The 20,072-nt window shown below is 41.2% G+C and overlaps 1 protein-coding gene across 1 annotated transcript in view; it reads right to left on the bottom strand.

The window, feature by feature from the left end:
• Positions 1-1,479: 1,479 nt before the first annotated feature.
• The window catches only part of LOC137934003 (uncharacterized), a 30,212-nt gene continuing 11,619 nt past the window's right edge, over positions 1,480-20,072 (bottom strand). Inside the window, exons 3-7 of the mRNA XM_068778174.1 lie at positions 5,278-5,334; positions 5,107-5,188; positions 2,353-2,448; positions 2,156-2,280; positions 1,480-2,084 (exon numbers count right to left, since the gene is read on the bottom strand). Of these exons, the coding sequence (XP_068634275.1) occupies positions 1,811-2,084; positions 2,156-2,280; positions 2,353-2,448; positions 5,107-5,188; positions 5,278-5,334 (634 nt within the window). The 3' untranslated portion in view covers positions 1,480-1,810. The remainder of the gene's footprint in view (positions 2,085-2,155; positions 2,281-2,352; positions 2,449-5,106; positions 5,189-5,277; positions 5,335-20,072) is intronic.

The following is a 20,072-nucleotide window of genomic DNA, read 5'->3' on the forward strand; positions in this document are numbered from 1 at the left end:
ATTGACATAAAGTTTTTAGCTATTCGAGAACATGTCAAAGTAAACAAAGTGGTTGTGGAACACATCAGCACCGAATTAATGATCGTTGATCCATTGACGAAGGGTCTACCATCCGTTGCTTATAAGAGACTCAGTTCTATTATGTAATTTATGTAATTGAGATTCCCTTTATGTTTGTATCGCAATTTGTCAACGAAAAACTCCATTAAGGTCATTTGTGTCTTTTCTTATTTGGTTGTATACATAAAGTTTAGAGAATGACAATATAAGATGATCCTGAATGAGCATTATAAAACTTCATTCATAAGAATTGTACCACATAAGGTTCTCATTCAAAGGAGACATTGCATTGTAATACTGGAAGGTAATACTTGCTTTAAAGAACTTACCGCCACGATTCATGTAATTTAGTCTTCTTTGTTTAAGTATAAGGATATTATATCTATAGGAAACATTCTTGAAGATGTATCAATAATCAATTATACATATTAAGTTTGCACATGGGTCAAGTGGGAGAATATTAGACGGTTCACGAACAGTCACCTAAGTGACCCGTCGTCGTTTGGTGTTTCCCCTTCCTAGTGGTCATCAGTTGTAATTGGCAACAGTTACAACCTCTCACCTTCCCGTCGGTTGGTGGTCTCCTTTGATGGAAATGAGAAATATAAGAAAGGGTTCGGTCTAACAGAGGCAAGCCAAAACGTTATCATCGATGAGGCGCTGCGATAGACGAGACACTCTGTTCGTCGGAGACGATAGACGAGGCACTCTATTCGACGGAAATTGACGCCATGTCAGGAGGTATGTTCTTCATGAATTTTATTTACGTTTTATGAGAAATTCATGATATGAGTAATCCTTCATCCCTCCCTTCCACTAGTGACTTAGTGAGTAGTGGGTTGCTGTCCCGTCCCCATTGGTAGAAATTAGAGGAAAGGGGAAGAGGGATTTTATCATAGCTTGATCCAACAATTATTTAATAGTAACAAATAAACAGGAATTAGATGGGGAAGCTATCTGCCCTCCCCTCCCCTCCCCTCCCTCCCCTCCCCTCCCCTCCACTGGTGAATAGTGAGTCGTAATCCTGACTCTCGTTGGTAGGAATTTGACCCAACAGGTGAGAAGAGAGGGTCATTGTCCCCTCCATCAGTAAGAATTATAGGAAAACCGACCCTTTTCTCCCCATTTTTTCATGCCAACAGGAGGTTCTCCAGCCTTACCATCAACAGAGGGCAAGGTAGCCGGTTCACCGGGCCAATTCGGCCAGGTTTATCAAATTTCTTTCTAATGCCAGACTTCAATCTTATTAACCCAGGCAAGGGCCAAAACCTGCTGACCTGGAACTCTGTCGAACTGACCAAAACGATCTTAGTTGTATAACACTTACCAAATCTGCTCAGGTCAATCCACTAGGCAAATGGAACTGCCTCTTGTTGTCTTTTTGTATTCTAACGCACTGTTCTTAGTCCCACTAGTATAAAAGTGCAATGGAAAAGTACAAATACTTCCATCATAAATGCTATATAAGAGAAAAACACACCGAGGTCGTATCTCATCGTTAAAACACAAATCTCCAGTCAGTTCGAGTTTACTATCTACATGAACCATATTACAAACGATGTCTCTGAGCATTGTGTAACAACAAGTGCCTGTCACAATAACACCAACCTTGGCTGTCACAACAAAATGACCCACCTCATTAGAGAATGCTGAATAATCAATCCTGCAAGAAACGAGATTTTACTGCCAAAAACTTCACAGGACACTATATTCTCATATCTGCTACTGCTACTGCTACTGCTCATAAACCTCATTTGGGATAGCCAGCAGGAGGATAGCCAGAAGAAGGATATCCTGGAGGAGGGTAACCAGCAGGAGGGTAGCCCTGAGCCTGAGGAGCTGGTGGGTACCCATATTGCTGGCCATAAGCAGGTTGAGGTGGGTAGCCAACTGGAGGAGGAAGAGGCTGATCAATGCGAGACATCTGTTGAACGGGAGGCACTACCATTACAGGCTGGGGTCCAAACATACCATCTCGTTTGTCCATTTCTACCTTGTGTTGGGTCTGCATGCACGCACACACGCTGCACAAGAAAGACAGTATAATCACTTGAAAGGTTTGTGCAATTTTCTGGAATGATGAAGGAGGACTTACGAGCAATAAACAGCATCTGCCAAACAGTTAAGGATTTGAGAAGCTTCAGAAAGTTCATCACTTCCAACAATCATTGCAACAATTGAAAATATGCAGGCAACTTGTTGGAGGCACAACATAAAACCCTACAAAAGATACCTATAAATATACAGTAGAGAGCAACAGCAAGAGAGAGAGAGAGAGAGAGAGAGTGTTACAATAATGCAGTTATCACACTGGGTTGTCTGTATATTAAACTCATCTTGCAGCAGGAAGCGGGTTGAGGCTACTGAGTTTCCAAAGCAAAGAAAGACCTGAAATGATCAGAGTAAATTAGATGATATGCCAAATGGACCGTAAAAAGAACAAATATAAAAGGAAAGAATGTGGAATATGGCAAAACAGCACTAGTTTTAGTTAGCAATAACAGGTATCAAAACTAGGTTCCAGAGCCAATAAGTTGAAAAAAAAAAACACTCTAGCTTGAGATAACATGATTAGAGGAAACTCAAAATAATATGAACTGAACCTATTCTCAATAGCTTACATTAGCTCTTCCTCAAATTCCATACAGAAACTGTTCTTTTGTTAGAAGTACTTCTATTTGCTAAAGAAAAAGATTTAATATCACTAAGGGTGTACACCTGCTACCCATTCTATTTTTACCTCATATCTACCCGTTTCACCTAGAAGATGCAAGGGTGTTTATCCATTTCCCCATGGGTAATCAAGTAATTGGGTCAACAAGTAAATCAATAACTTTTTTAAAGGTGAATAAGGTAAAGAAATAGGTAAAACACAAATGTTCATTTAAATTATTTGATCTCAAAATATTTATAAAAACATGTGACATTCAAAACAAAAAGTCTAATACATATTGAGATCGAGGAGGAGGGGAAGGCACCACCCCTTTTTTCTCACTCCGATCCAACATGCGAGGAAAGGGTGGAGGCCTAGCCTCCCTATTTTCTCCCTGACCATTGGGTTACAGAGATTGAAGAGAAAGAGGAAGTGCAGTTCCTCTGCCATGCTTGTTATTTGTTCTTGACAAGGGGTGGCACTGCCCTCTTATTTCCAACTTCACATAAAAAATAATAATTAAATAAAACTTCATACCTAAAAATTTGCTAATTTTTAGAATGGCAACTGACGGAGGAGAACAAGATTGGATTAGGGATTAGGGATTAGGGAGAGAATGTTAGGGTTTTGTAAACTTTTATATTATAAAAATCAAAGTATGAAGTTATCCTTCAATGATTGTGGATAATCCAGATTCGGGTACAGAATAATCATTACATATATCCATTCCCATTTGATAATTGATAAATAGGTAAACGATTAAAATCAACCAAATCTTTAATTAGGTAAGGATTTTGTTCTATATCCATGTTTAAGTGGACAAAACAAATGGGTAATTAGGTAAATAGATAAACCCCTATATTTGAATATCTCAAATAGGAATTAGGTCCGAGCCCATCCCAAAATAGATACCCAAGTTACAAGGCTTCTTTTCATGCCCAAACCCATATGGGAACATTCTTCTACAAGTTTAACTCTTAAAAAATAGATTGAAAAGCAGACCACACATCACCCACCCAACCACCGCTCCTCCCCTCCCCTCCCCTCCCCTCCCCTCCCCCTTTCGTCTAAGCATAAATAGACAAACTGGCTAAAGGCATGGAGGATATATAAATGGCTGAAAACATGGAGAACATATACAGATAGGTCATTTTGATACTATGAAGAAGTCATCCTCCTATCCCTAGATGACTAGTTGAAATGAGGAGCCTCTACCTAGATAATAGAAATAAGATGTTGCCAGTCCTGGACTAATGTATAACTATTTCTCTAGAGAACAACTAAACTGAGATGAGGAGTACATGTACCATTACAAAAGGATGGTTTTACCCACCCAGATTTCTTTAATAGGTAAAGTACGGGGTAACTAATTCTTAGGCTCATCGATCAAGTGGCAAACTGCTCTCTTTAGTGGAGGACAGCATGAGATAGAGAACAACTAAACTGAGATGAGGAGTACATGTACCATTACAAAAGGATGGTTTTACCCACCCAGATTTCTTTAATAGGTAAAGTACGGGGTAACTAATTCTTAGGCTCATCGATCAAGTGGCAAACTGCTCTCTTTAGTGGAGGACAGCATGAGTTGAGATCTTCATCGAAGCAAGTATGACTCACTCAAGTATAATGACCTACTCCAATCTTCTTACGCACCACATCATGTTAAGAAGTTATAGGTCAAGCAGGAAAATCTTTCTTTTCAATAGTTATAGACAACAGAAGCTCAAAGAAAGGCCAAAAAAATGGCTACCTTTGGTTTCACCCAATCAGACAAGCATGACAAAAATGAATAATCATGGCCTGGTTTACCCAGAACCAAGACAGGTGACCAATTGACGTTACATCAAATCCAAATGGAATATCAATACACTATGGATACACGAGGAACAGACATTAATAAGACATGTTATAGAAAACCAACTAGGTCAGTTAATATTAGCCATCATGATGGGAAGCCATGACTCAGCATTCTCACTAACTTAGCCATCGATCTCATATATTACAAGATTTCTTGAGTGTCAAAGAGAGGATTCCTGGCATCAGAGTATCTACCAGGCTACCCTACAGAAAGTCAAGAAACAATAAAGGATGAATACAAATCCTATTCTCATCAAGTGAAAAGGGAACTATAAGAAGAATTAGATGAACACTGATAATTATTACATGCACCATGTGTAGATGATATCATTCGAGTAGAAGACAGACCACCTCATCAAATGTGAAGAAGTAACATGCATGTTTTGACACTGAAGCATGACTAAAGAAGTACTCAAAGTTGTCATGTTGTCAAGAGGGACGAAGAAGAATTTTCTTAATGAATCAATTATGTGGCTTCACGGAAAAAGGAAAAAAATGAATGAACAGTACAAAAAAATTAACTTTGATAGACATACTTCAGTGCAGAGGCAAAATGTAGGGCACCGGCTTTCACCACACCTACCACTGCAGGGCATATACCCAGCACAGCAAATATATCTACAGAAAGAGACAACAATATATTAAACAAGTATAAACTTCTCTCTATGTCATTGTCCAACAACCACAGAAAGGAAATTGAAGCTTACCTTGACATATCATTATAAAGAGCTCGCTTACGAAGCAAGTATGACACACATGGTCCACTGCAATACATTACATAACAAGGTAATGAGGAATAGTTATTATTTTGGAACAAATTAGTGCTATAATGCATTGATGTAGCACACACCGGGAATGTAAAATAAGTGGCTGTAATGAGAAGAATTGGGGTGTTTGAGAGTCAGGTTAGCTACATGGTGCTTGAAAATTGAAGGTTGGCATAGGCATAGAATATGGAGCTTCTATTCAGGAGTCGTCTGATCATTATGAAAAACTGTAACCCAACCATATAGGTGAGAATGAAAGCAAGGATCGACCTCTCAGCAATTTCAAACAAAAAAAAATTCTCTCTTCCTTTTCTTGTTCTCCTCTTTTCTCTTTTTCTTTTTCTAATTTCCAAGTTTACATCCAATGCACTTCAAGATTCAAATTGTTTATTTCCTATACAATAAACCTCTCAATGTGGGCCCTCTCAGATCAAACATAACCAGAAATTACAACTCATAAAAGAAACAGCATAGTTATGACCTGAAAGACACTTAGTAAATTAAGTGGCAAAAACATGTCAATCAATCAAACAACATAATGCAGTGAACTTCAATATTTTAACTAAGTCTCAATTTAGCTTTACTAAGTTTCTACTGAGCTTTATTGTTTAACTGCCATATTGATATGAGAGATGTGGGAAAGAGAGCAACAGCAAGAGAGATGCTGGGGAATCTCCTAACTCAGACAAAATAGGATATTGATAGAACCCCCTTGGGGAAGGTCCTATCTTTTTCTTAAAATTGAAAAGAGGAATTGAAAGAGAGACTTTAAGAGGGTTGGAATAAGAGAGAAAGAAAAAAAGAGAAGTGAAGTAGAGGAGGGATGGGAGACAGAGAGAGCTAGAAGAAAAAAAGAGAAGAGAGGTGATAGGGCACGAATTTGAGAAAGAGAGAGAGAGAGAGGAGAAGGGGTTGACGGTAAAATAAAGTATTTAGCTTTGGATAATTTGTTCATCCTAACATTCTCTATTTATAGTTTTTACTTTACATCTATTAGGAAACTCCTACTCCAATTAGGATTTTCAATTACATCAATCAAGAAAATCAAATTATATAATTGCAGGAAATTGAAAGAGACTGCTAAATTAAAAAAAAAAATCCTATCTCTAGAGATTAATACAAGAAATAGAAAATCATGATTGCTTTAGACTTGCTTTAACCAACTATAGAGATTCCGTCTTTGCCCTTGAGTTGGTGCTCCCTGCAAATTTGGAAAAAAATTCAATTTTGCCCCTTAGGCCCACTCCCGTTTTTCTTCTAGTTTGGCGCCCCCTTCCACTTTCTATTTCTTAGTTCGTGCTTTTCCATGTTTCTACTGTATGGTGGTCTTCTTCTTTTTTATTCTTTTGGGAGACAATTGAGTATTCTATCAAACATCCTACGACTCTACGACTGAGACTGGTGCAACCATCCCAGTCTTTGCCAGAGAGATGATGACAATCACAGTCGACCATGGACCATACAGTCGCTGCGATGAGGGCTAAGAAATGCTCAGCAGCAGAAGATGATGACACTAAGTTATCGCTCTTTCCACTTTCAACATGAAAACAAGCATGTAGTCATGGATGTGATCCCTCCTGGAACAGCAGAAGCAGTTAAAATCACTATCAAAGCAACTAGTTGCTCTAGATTCTTCAGATTTTCGCTGGTAGCCCTTGAAACTACCACACTGCAGCTTCAGAAATCTTTGGAGGAAAACGTTTGCACTGACTTGTGGACTGGTGACTCCATATTTCCGTTTTGACCACAAAGACGGCAAGGCATCAATATGATGAAGATTAGCTAATCTAGAGGGGAAAATGAATAGGTTGTATTATCATCCCCCTGAAAGACAATCTTGGCTTCAATGGAGCGAAATGTCTCGACTCACTTCAGCAAATACTACACTGCCAAGCAGAGAACCTTCTTCAACCCCACATCGATCACCACCGGCGAAACACTACCCCACCCCCTCCCCCCTAAAATATTGTCTCAACAGAATTGTGAAGCACAACAACTAGGACCCGAGACATTTGGCCAACTAGGCTAACTCCCACTAGTGCCTTCATCATCCACCCGATGTCACCTTCATTGGGTCGATGTAATTCCTCTTAATTGGAAGTGTTAAGTTGGGTCCAAGGCCCATCCCAAAATAACTAGCCAACTTATAAACCTTTTTCCCAACTAATAAACTCAAGATCTTTGTACTCACTAATCCATGTGGGACTATTCCTTAACAAGGTATCAGAGCAGTAACGCAAGTCTTGGGCAAGTTTCTTTAGATTTTGTGGATCTTCTTTCCATTTTTAGCAATCTCCTTGAAGGTTTTCCCCACATTTCTGGACTGGTAGGGTAAAATTTTCATTTTTTTCCTTTTTCTGCCTATCTTAGCCTATTGGCTAATGATTAATGCTTCTATTTGATTGAATGTTTGGATTTAGAAGTGTTTAATGAGCCCAATTTGAGGAAATTTCTCAAATCTGCCTGTGTCGTCAACCTAATGCTTGCGTCATCATCCATATAGCCTACGCCATCTTGATTTCTTGCAATTAGGTCATTCTTTCATTGATTTATGGTCTCAATTGCTGGAATTGATCAATATTGGTTCTAAATTGAATGAATTGGGTGCTGCATTGCCCTAATTGAATTCGGTGTGGGGCCCACTTGACTACGCAAATATTAAAATTTGGGAAAGTACTTCCCTTTGGTTAATTGACGCTCTAGTGTACTGAATTGTGGTGTTTGGTGATATTTAATGGCTGATTCCAACACACAGATTGCTGTTCAAAGGACTGCTAAGAGCTCAGATGTGAAATTCTCTCAGTCTATTTAGATAACTACAATCTGATTGAATTAGATTGAATTATGTAAACTGGTCTAGATCACTTTTGATGTATTTGAGGGCTAGAAGAATGGCAAAATATATAAATGATGATCCCTCGTTATTATCCGGTACTGAAGATTGGGTGGCAGAAGATAATTTAGTAATGACCTGGTTGGTCAATAGTATGGAATCCAAATTTAGTGATCAGATTTTGAGTTGCAATACTGCTAAGGCAATGTGAACTACATTGGCTTCCATTTTGTCTCAAGAAAGTATTTATCAAGGATCTATGAGTTATATGTGAAGTTCTTTAATATGAAGCGTGGAGGTAGATCAATGACAGATTATTTCACTGAGATGAGGGGAGTACTACAGGAGATTAGTACATTGCATCCTTTTACTACGAATGTTAAAGACATCTGTAAGAAAGAAAATCAGATTCAAGTAGCCCGGTCTTTGGATGGTTTGGGGCATGAGTATGATGCTATTAGAGCCCAATTGTTGGTTAATGAGGATGTGACCACTCTTGAGCAAGCTTTTAACAGAGTTCTTCTAGCTAAAGGCATAGTTATAAATAAGAATGAGTCAAGTAGATCCCTCTCAGAAGCAGCTGCTCTTAACCTTCAATCTTCTACTGGTAAGCCCAACGGTCAGTTTCATGGTGGTAATAATAGAGGTAGAGGTCGTTCTTACACAACCCATGGTCATGGCCGAAATGATCAGGGGGATCAAAAATGCGTTTATTGTGGTAGGACTAATCATATTTCTGAGAAATGCTGGGACAAATTTGGTAAACTTACCTAGGCCAATTCTATAGTCACGGATAAGGATGTCTCCTCACATACTGGATCGTATGAGGAAATTCAGCAGTTATTACAGCGACTGGGTCAACTGACTGCTTCTCAAACTACCGAGACTCCTCCTTCCTCAGCAAGTGCCACGATGGCTAGTATAGATATGAATGCACTAAATGTGTCTCATTTCCCTTCTTGGATCATTGATTCAGGAGCCTCTACACACATGTCAGGTATGCCTTCTTTATTTCAATCCATTAGTCCATCTCATTCATATCATCAAGTTGAAAGAGAGGGACTAATGGATTGAAATAAAGAGGGCATACCTGACATGTGTGTAGAGGTTCCTGGATCAATGATCCAAGAAGGGGAATGAAACACATTTTGTGCATTCATACCTGTACTAGCCATCATGGCACTTGCTGAGGAAGGAGGAGTATCGATAGTCTGAGAAGCGGTAGATGAAGCAGTCAGTTGACCCAGTCATTGTAATAACGGCTGAATTTCCTCATACGATCTAGTAAAGCTGCCTTGAAATCCAAAAATCGATTTTCTCCCCAAATCAACTATTTTTCAGGAAGCAGATCAACTAAATAGCTTGGATAAGGGCTTGGGGCACATGCTTTCATCCCTACAACCTTGGACACCCATTGACCTACCCTCCTAACAGGTTCATCGTTAAAGATATTTGGATCAAAATATGGAGCTAAGGTGGTTGAAACCTTAGTTGAAATTGATCTTGAAACCCATGAAGGACGATGTCTCAATAGAGCAAAGATGAAAGTATTACCTCTAGAAACCTTCAACTCAAAAGACATTATCTTTGAAATTAAAGGAAAATTCTCCATCGTTCATGTTGAGCATATGAGATCAAGGAGTGATCATCACGATGCCATCGGCGACCCCTGGCGACCACGACCAGACGAAGCACCAACAACATTAGGAATGACGATCCAACTCACCGAACTCATTACAAGCTCTTGAGTCTCACTCAAGTTAATGAGTTGAATCACTGAGATATGACATAAACAAAACATGCTCAAGGTACCATAATCGATAATTAATAGACAGATTTGACCACTTGACAACCATTTGAATTTCAAATTTGCCAAATCAATGCCAGCTTCTGGTGAGAAGCATGGCCATCTTGATCAGACAACAATGGGTGGCTCCTCTCTACCCAAGAACCTTCCCTAATAAGTTAACACTGGTACTTCTCCTTGAGCGCGTCTACCGGGTCCCCTGCCCCCTGAAACATCCAGATCACGGGGCACATAGAAAAACTTCATCAAATAGAACACCATTATGACCGTTCGCCTGATCCCAATGCTAACTTGCTCGCCCCAAACCCAAATACAGGAGATCAATTCGTCCGAGAACTCCAAACAGAAGCGAAGACTGGAATGAATACTACAAATCTCAATGGCAAGTTACTCTCTTGATCACCAAGCATGAAGAAAACAAAGATAAAAGAGAAGGAACTCACCAAATGAGCGTGCCCCCAAGGCTAGATGCAGACTACTAATCACTCAAATTTACACTTCAAAAAATCCCTATGCTCCCTCTTCCTACTTCAGAATTGATCAAGTCTTCCTTCAGAAGGATGCATTTGACCATTGAGATATGAGGCCCCCAAGCAGACACATCTATTACCATGAAGGGGAGTTTCACCTATGAAGCCAATCTAGATCTAGATCCCCCCTCGACATTCCTCAATCGAATGGTGCACTCAGAAACGGAGGGACTGAAGCTGAGCTAAAACAAAAAATCCTAAGCCTAGAAGAAGAGTTTGGCATGAAGATCGATAAAGTTAGAAAACTTCCGGGAACTATGGGCAGGAAGGTAAATGTAATACATAAGTATAATGTTGAAGAAACTGATGAAAAGTATAAGGATAAAATAAGTCATCCTAAACCATTGAAGGTTAATGGAAGGAGGAAGCAGTAAAATAAACAGGAAGAATAAAAAGATAGAAGCTTACTATTTTTGGAAAGTCACTTGTTTGGAAAGTACCATGGTTTAGTACTTTCTATCAAAGGAAAATCAGCAAGTTTCTATTTTTATTAGTTTCCTAGTTTGTTAATAAGTCCCAATAGGAGTGTTTTATTGAGGGAAGTGAAAATTTAGGAAAGTCATTTTTATTTTTTTAAATTTAGGAAAATCATTAAGTTTTCACTGATGGTAGTTTCTATTATAGTTAATTATTGGAATTCTTTTCCAGCAAGCAGTTTCAATTTAGTAAGTCTTAATTCAATTGTAATTAGAAGTCTAATTCTAGGAAAATGCTACCTAAGTGATGTAGCCTATTTTGGAAAGGGCATGGTTGTTTTTGAGACAATAAATAGGGAGATATGCTATAAATTTTCATAAGTTGTTCAAGAATAATACAGATTTTATTTTTGGCTGCTAGAGCACCATTTTTTTCTTTTTCTTTTTTGCTGAGAATAATTTCTTGGTATATTTTTCTCTTGAGCTACCTACTGCTAGTTACAAAACAGCACCTAAATATTCAAGTTCTTCCCTTAGAACTTGAAAACCAGGAATTTTCTAGAGCTGAGAAGATAAAGGTTGGGTTACCCATATTCCAGCTTATTCTATCAACTTTATTTTTGTAATTTGACAATGTTAAATGTTACTTCGCAAATATGATAAGTTTCCACAGATCAACATCTTTGAGAGTTAAACACCCTCAACAGAAAGACCACCATGACCTTATCCAACTTCAAAAACCTCAGGTACTTGTTCTTTAGGAAACCAAAATGAGTCAGACGACTGATCAAGATACAACATTTTGTTTCTTACTTTCCAAACATATCAAGTTTCCACCAAGAAACACAATATCCGGTGGTAGACTTCCTATCCAGTTTAGAACCAGCATAGTCAACATAAGAAAAGGCTTCAAATTTCAGATGATCACTAGGTCCAAAGAAGAGACCTTTTTTAGGTGACCCTTTCAAATATCTCAAAATTCTATGTGCAACTTCTAAATGATTTTTGCATGGACATCCCATAAATTGACTCACCACACTAACTACAAAGGAGATATCTGAACAAGTTACCATGGCATTTATGAGTTTGCCAACCCGTCTCCAGTACATAGTCTTATCACTAAGTACAACACTTTGATCATCATAAAGGTCATGTCCAACTTCTAGTGGGGTATAAACAAGTTTAGCTCCCAACAGACCACACTCTTGTAACATATTTGTTGCATATTTCTTTTGTGTCAGTACAAGACCTTCCTTCTTACCACTTCAATGCCCAAAAAATATTTTAGTGAAGCAAGATCCTTAGTCAAAAAATGTTTGACTAGATGAGTTTTAACATCTTCATTTTTTATTTTTTTTTAAATGATGCTGATTTTTATTAAGACAAAAACTCAAAAGAGCAATTTATAAAGGAGGGAAGTTTTCCCAAACAATGAGAGATTGTTGGAAAATTCTGAATTTTGCCAATTTATCAGCCAAAGAGTTGGCTGATCTAGGAATGAGATTCCAATTCCAGTTACAATCAATAGAAGATATAATGTCAGCAATACTATCCGTGATGGACCAGTGGCGCCAAGGGGGGGAACTGTCTTTGGAATACCAACTAATAACAGTCTTTGAGTCGCCTTCCATGATTAACTTGCCATGGAGATGATCCCTGAAAATTTGGAGGCCGAACAACAGAGCACTAACTTCAGTAGCATTAGAATCAGCAATGCCCACCAGACCAGCATAAGAAAGAATAGGGTCACCATTGTGACCTTTGAACACACCGCCTGCTCCAGCTGGCCGAGGACAACCAATAACACTACCATCAAAATTCAGCTTTAATGCAGTCACAGGGGGGAGGATCCCAGATGACCATAATCAGAGTTTTGTAGGGGCCAGACATATGGCCAATCAAACTCCAATTTTCCCGAAGGGAAACACCCGATAGAGCAGCAAATTCCTTCCTTTTATGAAGCCAGCTTGAGATGAGGCCCACGGCATGAGAAGTCGTGTTGTCTGGGGTGCAAGCTTTGAGTTGAATCTCCGGTTGTTCCGCTCGAGCCAAATGCACCATGGAACATGCGCAAGATAGGCCAAAAGTATTAACTTGCCCAGCCGAGGAAGGAGAATCCCTCGAACCATCTCAAAGGTGCCAAAGAGGTCCTGATGTAGCCCCACTTAGAGCCCAATCTTTTGAAAAATCTTCATCCAGACTTGCCACGAGAATCCACAGTGTAAGAGGACATGCTGGATTGTCTCATCGCACTCACCACAAAGGGTACAAGAAAGATCAGGGGCGGTGAAGCCTCTTCTATGAAGGTTGTCCAAAGTAAGAATTTGTTCTCCGATGGCCGACCACACGAAAAATTTGATTTTGTTTGGCGCTAAGAGTTTCCAAGCTAGATTCCCCTTGTGCTCATGAATAATGTAGTCTTGCTTTCTGATATGGGAGTAAGCAGAAGTAACAGTGAATCGACCATTATTGTTGGGCTTCCAAATTAGTTTATCAACTTAATGCTCCTGGATAATAGTACTACTGATTCTGGTAAGGAGACAGCAAAAAGCCAACGATTCTTCATCATTTAGTCCCCGATGGAACGGGAGACTCCACGACTGATCACTCCATGAATCAACCACAGAGCATGAGAGGTCGCTAGCCACCCTATGTAGCCCCAGGAAGTCCTCCGAGTGGGATCAGGGACCACACCATTCATCCAACCACAAGAGAAGGGTCTTTCCATTGCCCGTGTGAAACGAGGTAGCATCTCTGAATATTGGAAGGAGCTTGAAAATTGATTTCCATATCGGCGAAAGGAGGCGAGCGGTGCCACCCTCTCGCCACTAGACACCCGAAAACTGAAGGTAGAATTTCACCATATTCCTCCATAAACTGTTATGCTTGTTGTTGAAGTTCCAAATCCACTTGAGCATAAGAGTTTTGTTCATTTCTCTTGTAGGGCGGATGTCCACTCCTCTATTATGAGGCATGCAAATATCCTTCCAACTAACCAAATGGTATCTGAAGGTGTCTTCTGAACCTCTCCAGAGAAATCGCCGACGGATGGCATTGATTTTGGAGCAAACGGAGGTCGGACAGTGCACAAATGATAACAAATAATTTGGCAGCCCAGCCAGACTAGACTTGAGGAGAGTGAGACGCCCCGCTGTAGATAAGAATTTACCCCTCCAAGTGGCTAGCCTCTTCAAATTTCTCAATGAGGGGGGACCATAGTGACGCCAAAAGCCAAGAATCAAAAAGTGGGAGCCCAAGATATGTAGTTGGCATATTTCCCATAGAGCATCCCAAGTAGTCCACCACATCCCCAAGCCCAGTTGGATCAATGTGGTAGCCAAGAAGAGTGGTTTTTCCCCAATTTATGTCCTGACCGGAAGCCAATTCAAATCATCCTAGAACAGCACGCAGTTTTCTGATCTGATCCATAGTACCAACCCAGAAGCAAATAGTATCATCCGCAAATTGGAGAATCGGAATATCAAAGGTTGTGCAATCTGTCGTGGGGAGGAGCCATCCCATGTTCTTGGCCGAGTAGATCAAGGAGGATAGATATTTTGCTACCACGTTGAAGATAAAGGGGGAGAGGGGGTCTCCCTGTCTGATTCCCTTGGTTCCCTTAAAATACCCACAAACTGTTCCATTGAGAAGGACGAAGTAGCTTGTAGAGAAGATGCAACTTTAGATCCAGAAGAGCCATTTTTCCCTGAATCCAAGCTTCCCCAGGAGGGTGTCCGAAACTCCTAGTTAATTTTGTCAAATGCCTTTTCGAAGTCAAGCTTGAAGATGAATTTGGGGAGCTTGCGGACCTAGAAATGATGACTAAGTTCATGACATGCCATGGCCGAATCAAGAATGTTTCTTCCCTTAATAAAAACACTCTGGCCATGGTGAATGGCAATAGGGAGGACTGCTCTAAGTCGGCTAGCAAGGAGGCGAATCACCTTATATGCACTGGTGGTGAGACTGGTCGGCCGGAAGCCGGATGGAAGCTCTGCCCCATCATTTTTAGGGATGAGGGCGATGAAAGAGGCTCCAATACTCCTATATTTGATGCCATTGTGATAAAAGGAGTGTGCCATGCCAGAGATGTCGTCTCTGATGAAGGGCTAGCAACGGCGATCAAATTCCCCATTGAATCCATCTGAGATTGTCAGCAGAGAGAATTTTGTTGAGGCAAGCACTCCACATGAAGAATCTTACTTTGGGGGGAGCGCTGAGATGCCATGTGAACTCCACTACATGCTTGGGATTATGCACGGTGCAACCTTGAATGACAAGATAGGTGGAGAAGACTGAGAAAGAGACTCTTATCCAGCCACCCAATTAATTTATCTGATTTGTTTGCTTGCATTATGGTCGGCTGTAAGGCTTCCAAAAGGCGACTGGCTTCTAGAGCTTCAAGTTCCGATAGACCACGACAAGGTGGAATATTCCATCCCCCATTATTGGTGACTTTAGCAATGGTAATTCTCCTCAATCTTGAAATTCTGAAGAGGTTGAGAAAAGAGTTCTGAAGAGGCATATCACCTGACCACCAGTCTTCCCAGAATCTAATATTTTGGCCATTTCCCATAGAGAATCGGACAACCAAGGAAAAAAAGGAATAAGGAGATATAGAGATCTCCAAAAAGGAGATAAAAGCCTTTTGTTTCCCCCTTCGGTTCACCAAATCGAAGTAATGCCGAGCTTTGATAGCATCGTATCTTTCCAAGGGTTTGGAGCAGATGAGTTGAGTCTCCAAATCCATTTTAGGAGCAAGGCATGATTCATGTCTCTGGTAAGTCGGATTCTGAGGCCTCCAAAGGTCTTTGGGAGGCAGACATCCTCCCAAATGACCAAATGGTACTTGAATTCTGAGTTGGTTCCTCTCCAAAATAAACTCTTCTTCATCTTTTCCAACTGTAGGCAAACAGAAGTCGGGCAAGGCAAGAAGAATAGATAATGATTTGGGATGCTAGCAATGCATGATTTTAAAAGGGTTAGCCTTCCTGCCTTGCTAAGTAATCAACCCTTCAAGGAGGCAAGACGCATCTCCATCTTTTCAATAATTGGAGTCCAAAGGTCTTTGCAAATGAGGCCCGAAAACAGAGGGAGACCGAGGTAGGTGCAGGGGATGGATGAGATTGAGAAACCAAGGACTTCAGCTATTTCCGAGAGGGAGTTTGGGTTTATATTGAACCCAATCAAGGAGGTTTTCCCCCAATTTACTTTCTGACCTGAGCAAATTTTGAAGAGTCCCACAACTGCCTTAATTCTTCTGATGTTGTCCATAGTTCCGGCTTCGAATATCAGAGTGTCATCCGCATATTGGAGGATAGGGATATTGAAAGCCAAGGAGTTGTTGATTGGGTTTAGCCATCCACATTCTTTGGCTGAGAATAACATAGCAAAGAGAAATTCCGCCACAATGTTGAAAAGGAGAGGGGAGAGGGGGGTCTTCCTGTCTCAATCCCCTCGAACCATTAAAACACCTGCAAGCAGTGCCATTTAGGATAAGAGAATAAGTTGCAAAGGACAGGCAGCTCATGATCCAGTATCTCCAACGATATCTGAAACCCATGCGAGTCATGAGATAGTCCAAAAGGGTCCATTTTACCCGGTCGAAAGCTTTTTCTAAATCCAACTTTAGTGCAAACATAGATTTCTTCGAACGGGTAAAATGATCAATCAACTAATGAGCCGCCATTGTAGAGTCCAAAATGTTTTTGCCTTTCAAGAATGCACGCTGACCATGATTGATAACTAGAGGGAGCATTGTCTTGAACTGGTTTGCAAGGAGTCTGGCAATAATCTTGTAAGTGCTCGAGATCAAACAGATAGGACGGAAGTCACCAGGGGTTTCAACATTTCTCTTCTTGGGGATCAGGGAAATGAAAGAGGCTCCCATACTGCGGCAGGAGATGCCATTCTTGAAGAACGCCTCAACCATCAGAGAAATATCTCCCTTAATAATTGGTCAAGCACGATGGTAGAATTCACTATTGAATCCATCTGGACCCAGTGCCCGGTCACAAGGCCATGCCTAGGACTGCCCTTTCAATTTCTTTCGGGGAGAAGGGAACTTCAAGAAGAGATGAACAGAGTGTGGGAGGCGGCCAAAGTGAAGCTGCTGGATTTTGGGCCGATTAAGATAATCATCTGTGTATAAATCTGTGAAAAAACTGAGCAGCTCATTAGTAATTTGGATCCTATCTGATGTTACCTCGTTATTGATGCATAAAGAGGTAATTCGGTTGGATCTCTTCCTTGTCGAGACGATGGAGAGGAAAATTTTTGTATTGGTATCTCCATCAATCAGCCATTTAAAACAAGCTCTTTGCTTCCAACTAATTCTTTCCTAGACTAGGATAAGCTGCAAATCCTTTTGAAGCGAAAGGCGAGTGGAAATTTCAGATTGGGTTAGATACCTTTGCTCTTCTGATGAGTCCAGATCGGCAATGCGATTGAGGAGAGGATTTCTTAGCTCTAGCTGATTGACAATGCCGGAAAGATGTTATGGACTCCATAGCATCAAGAGTGGCTAACCGGAGAAGAGAATAGATGGAGTAAACTTGTATTTCAATATCTTAGGGGTTTAATTGTAATTTGAAGTTCCATAAGGGTCTAATTGTAATTATAGAACCTTTGATGTTTTCCTTGACCTATTTAGGGCGTCAAGTGAAGTAATGAAGACAAGCATTGAGTATTAGTCTAAATGAGATCAGGTTCTCTCTCAAAAGAGGCCTAACGTGAGAGCTCCTTTCAAGGCTCACGTCCTTCACCATTGGGCGTTCCAAGAACCCCAAATCCTTCCCTTCCTCATCATTCAATCTGGAAGCTAGAGGAGATCGCCGGGTGACTCGATCCATGGCTAGAGAGCCTAACAACGTGGTATCAGACAGGACCACCCTTGGTGATTCCTCTTCACCTGCAGAAATTCGAAATTTTGTGGAAGAAAACCATGCTGGTCTACAATCTCAAATCAATGGCTTGGAGGGAAAATTCCAGATGTTGCTGTCACGCATGGAGGAAGGCTTCACCCAGCTCTCAGTCCAGATGGCATCCTCCTCACGTCCAGCAGATCCCCTCAACCCTCTTCCAACACCTCCACCTCCTCCCCTGCGCCAAACACCTCAACCTCGTGGGGGCCTCAATCCAGCCCCTCCTACCGTGCCAAGGTACACAAAGCTTGATTTTCCAACGTATGATGGGTCCTCCGACCCTTTAATGTGGTTGCACAGGTGTGATCATTTCTTTTCCAATCAAGGAACTCTGCCCGAAGGCAAGGTTCAATTGGCTGCCTTCCACATGCTCGATGAAGCGCTTATGTGGTTTCATCAATTCAAAAACGAATTCATGGTCTATGATTGGGAATTTTTCAAAGAAAATTGTATGCTACGGTTTGGTCCTCCGCTTCGCAGCAACCCAGTTGGGGATTTGGTCAATCTAAAACAGAGTGGAACTATAGAACAATATCAGAAATTGTTCCAAGAAAAACTTGCTCGTGCAAGTCATTTGGTCCGACCTGAACTTTATGTCAATTTGTTCACGGCTGGCCTGGTAGAACCCCTTCGCCTAGAAGTGGAATTGGCAGCCCCCACCTCCCTAGCCCACGCAATGAATTTGGCAAGAGCATTGGACACCAAACAGCGCCTCTTCCGTGAGTCCTTAAACAAACGTCCTCCTTGGCAACCTCGCCCACAGCCCCATGGCCCTTATCCCACTCACCCCAGGCCTCCTCCCACCCAACCATCACCACCACCACCAGCCTTTACACCCCCACCTGGTTTTATCAAACGTCTGACAAAAGCCGAAATTGATCAGAGGAGGGCTCAAGGCCTATGTTTCAATTGTGATGAGAAATTCGTCAAGGGCCATCTATGCAAAAGACTATTTTGGGTAGAAATAGAAGACCCCTCAGAGGATGACTTTCAGGAGGATATGGACCAAACCGAGGAGGAAACACCAGAAATCTCCCTCCATGCCATGACCGGCCTGCATAGCACAAATACCATGCAGGTCCATGCCACCTTGAAACATCATATTCTGCTAGCACTCGTGGACTCAGGCAGCACACATAATTTTATAAGCAGCCAGGCAGCACAACAGTTGGGTTTATCACTACAGCAGAAATCAGGCATATCAGTCTCAGTGGCTAATGGTGACAAGGTCACCACCGTGGGGTTCGGTTCAGCAGTGCCCTTTACTATTGAAGGTCACTCCTTTGTAGCAGATTTTTTGGTCATACCGTTGGCTGGGTTTGACCTTGTCTTGGGCATTAAATGGCTACAGCGCTTGGGTCCGATCTTATGGGATTTCCAATCCCTGACCATGAGTTTTAACCAGGACACCCATCCGATCACCCTCCATGGCAATAGCGCCCAGAGGCCATGCAGCCTCCACACACTTTCGGTGGATACTTCAAAAGGGGATAACTTAGCTTCATTGTTGGCCGAATATGCTGATTTATTTCAGGCACCTGCCGACCTTCCTCCTATCAGAGTGTGTGATCACAGAATTCGTTTGAAGATGGGCACAGAACCAGTGGTAGTGCGTCCCTACCGCTATCCCCATGTGCAAAAAGATGAGATAGAACGTCAATGTCAACAAATGCTACAACAAGGTATTATTCAGCCTAGTCGTTCTCCTTTTTCATCCCCGGTATTACTGGTAAAGAAATCAGATAAATCTTGGCGCTTTTGTGTGGATTACCGTGACCTCAATGCTCGCACCATCAAAGATAAATTTCCAATTCCAGTGGTCGATGAATTATTGGATGAGTTACACGGCTCTCAATTATTTACAAAGTTGGACTTAAAATCAGGCTACCATCAGATTCGGGTTTATTCAGAGGATATCGAAAAAACTGCCTTCCGCACCCACCATGGTCACTACGAGTTCTTGGTGATGCCATTTGGGCTATCCAATGCCCCGTCCACCTTTCAAGCGCTTATGAACCAGGTATTTCGCCCTTTCTTACGGAAGCATGTCTTAGTTTTTTTTGACGATATACTGGTCTATAGCAAAACTTGGGCAGCACACTTGCATCAATTGAGACAGGTTTTCACCATTCTCCGAGCACACCATTTATTTCTCAATCGTGCCAAATGTGACTTTGCCACATCCGAAGTAGCTTATTTGGGGCATGTGATATCAGCATCCGGGGT

This window comes from Aristolochia californica, unplaced genomic scaffold (assembly GCF_029961685.1).
Source record: "Aristolochia californica isolate CCGP_79_NKW_82.1479 unplaced genomic scaffold, dmAriCali1.0.hap1 SCAF_6, whole genome shotgun sequence".
Lineage (NCBI taxonomy): Eukaryota > Viridiplantae > Streptophyta > Magnoliopsida > Piperales > Aristolochiaceae > Aristolochia > Aristolochia californica.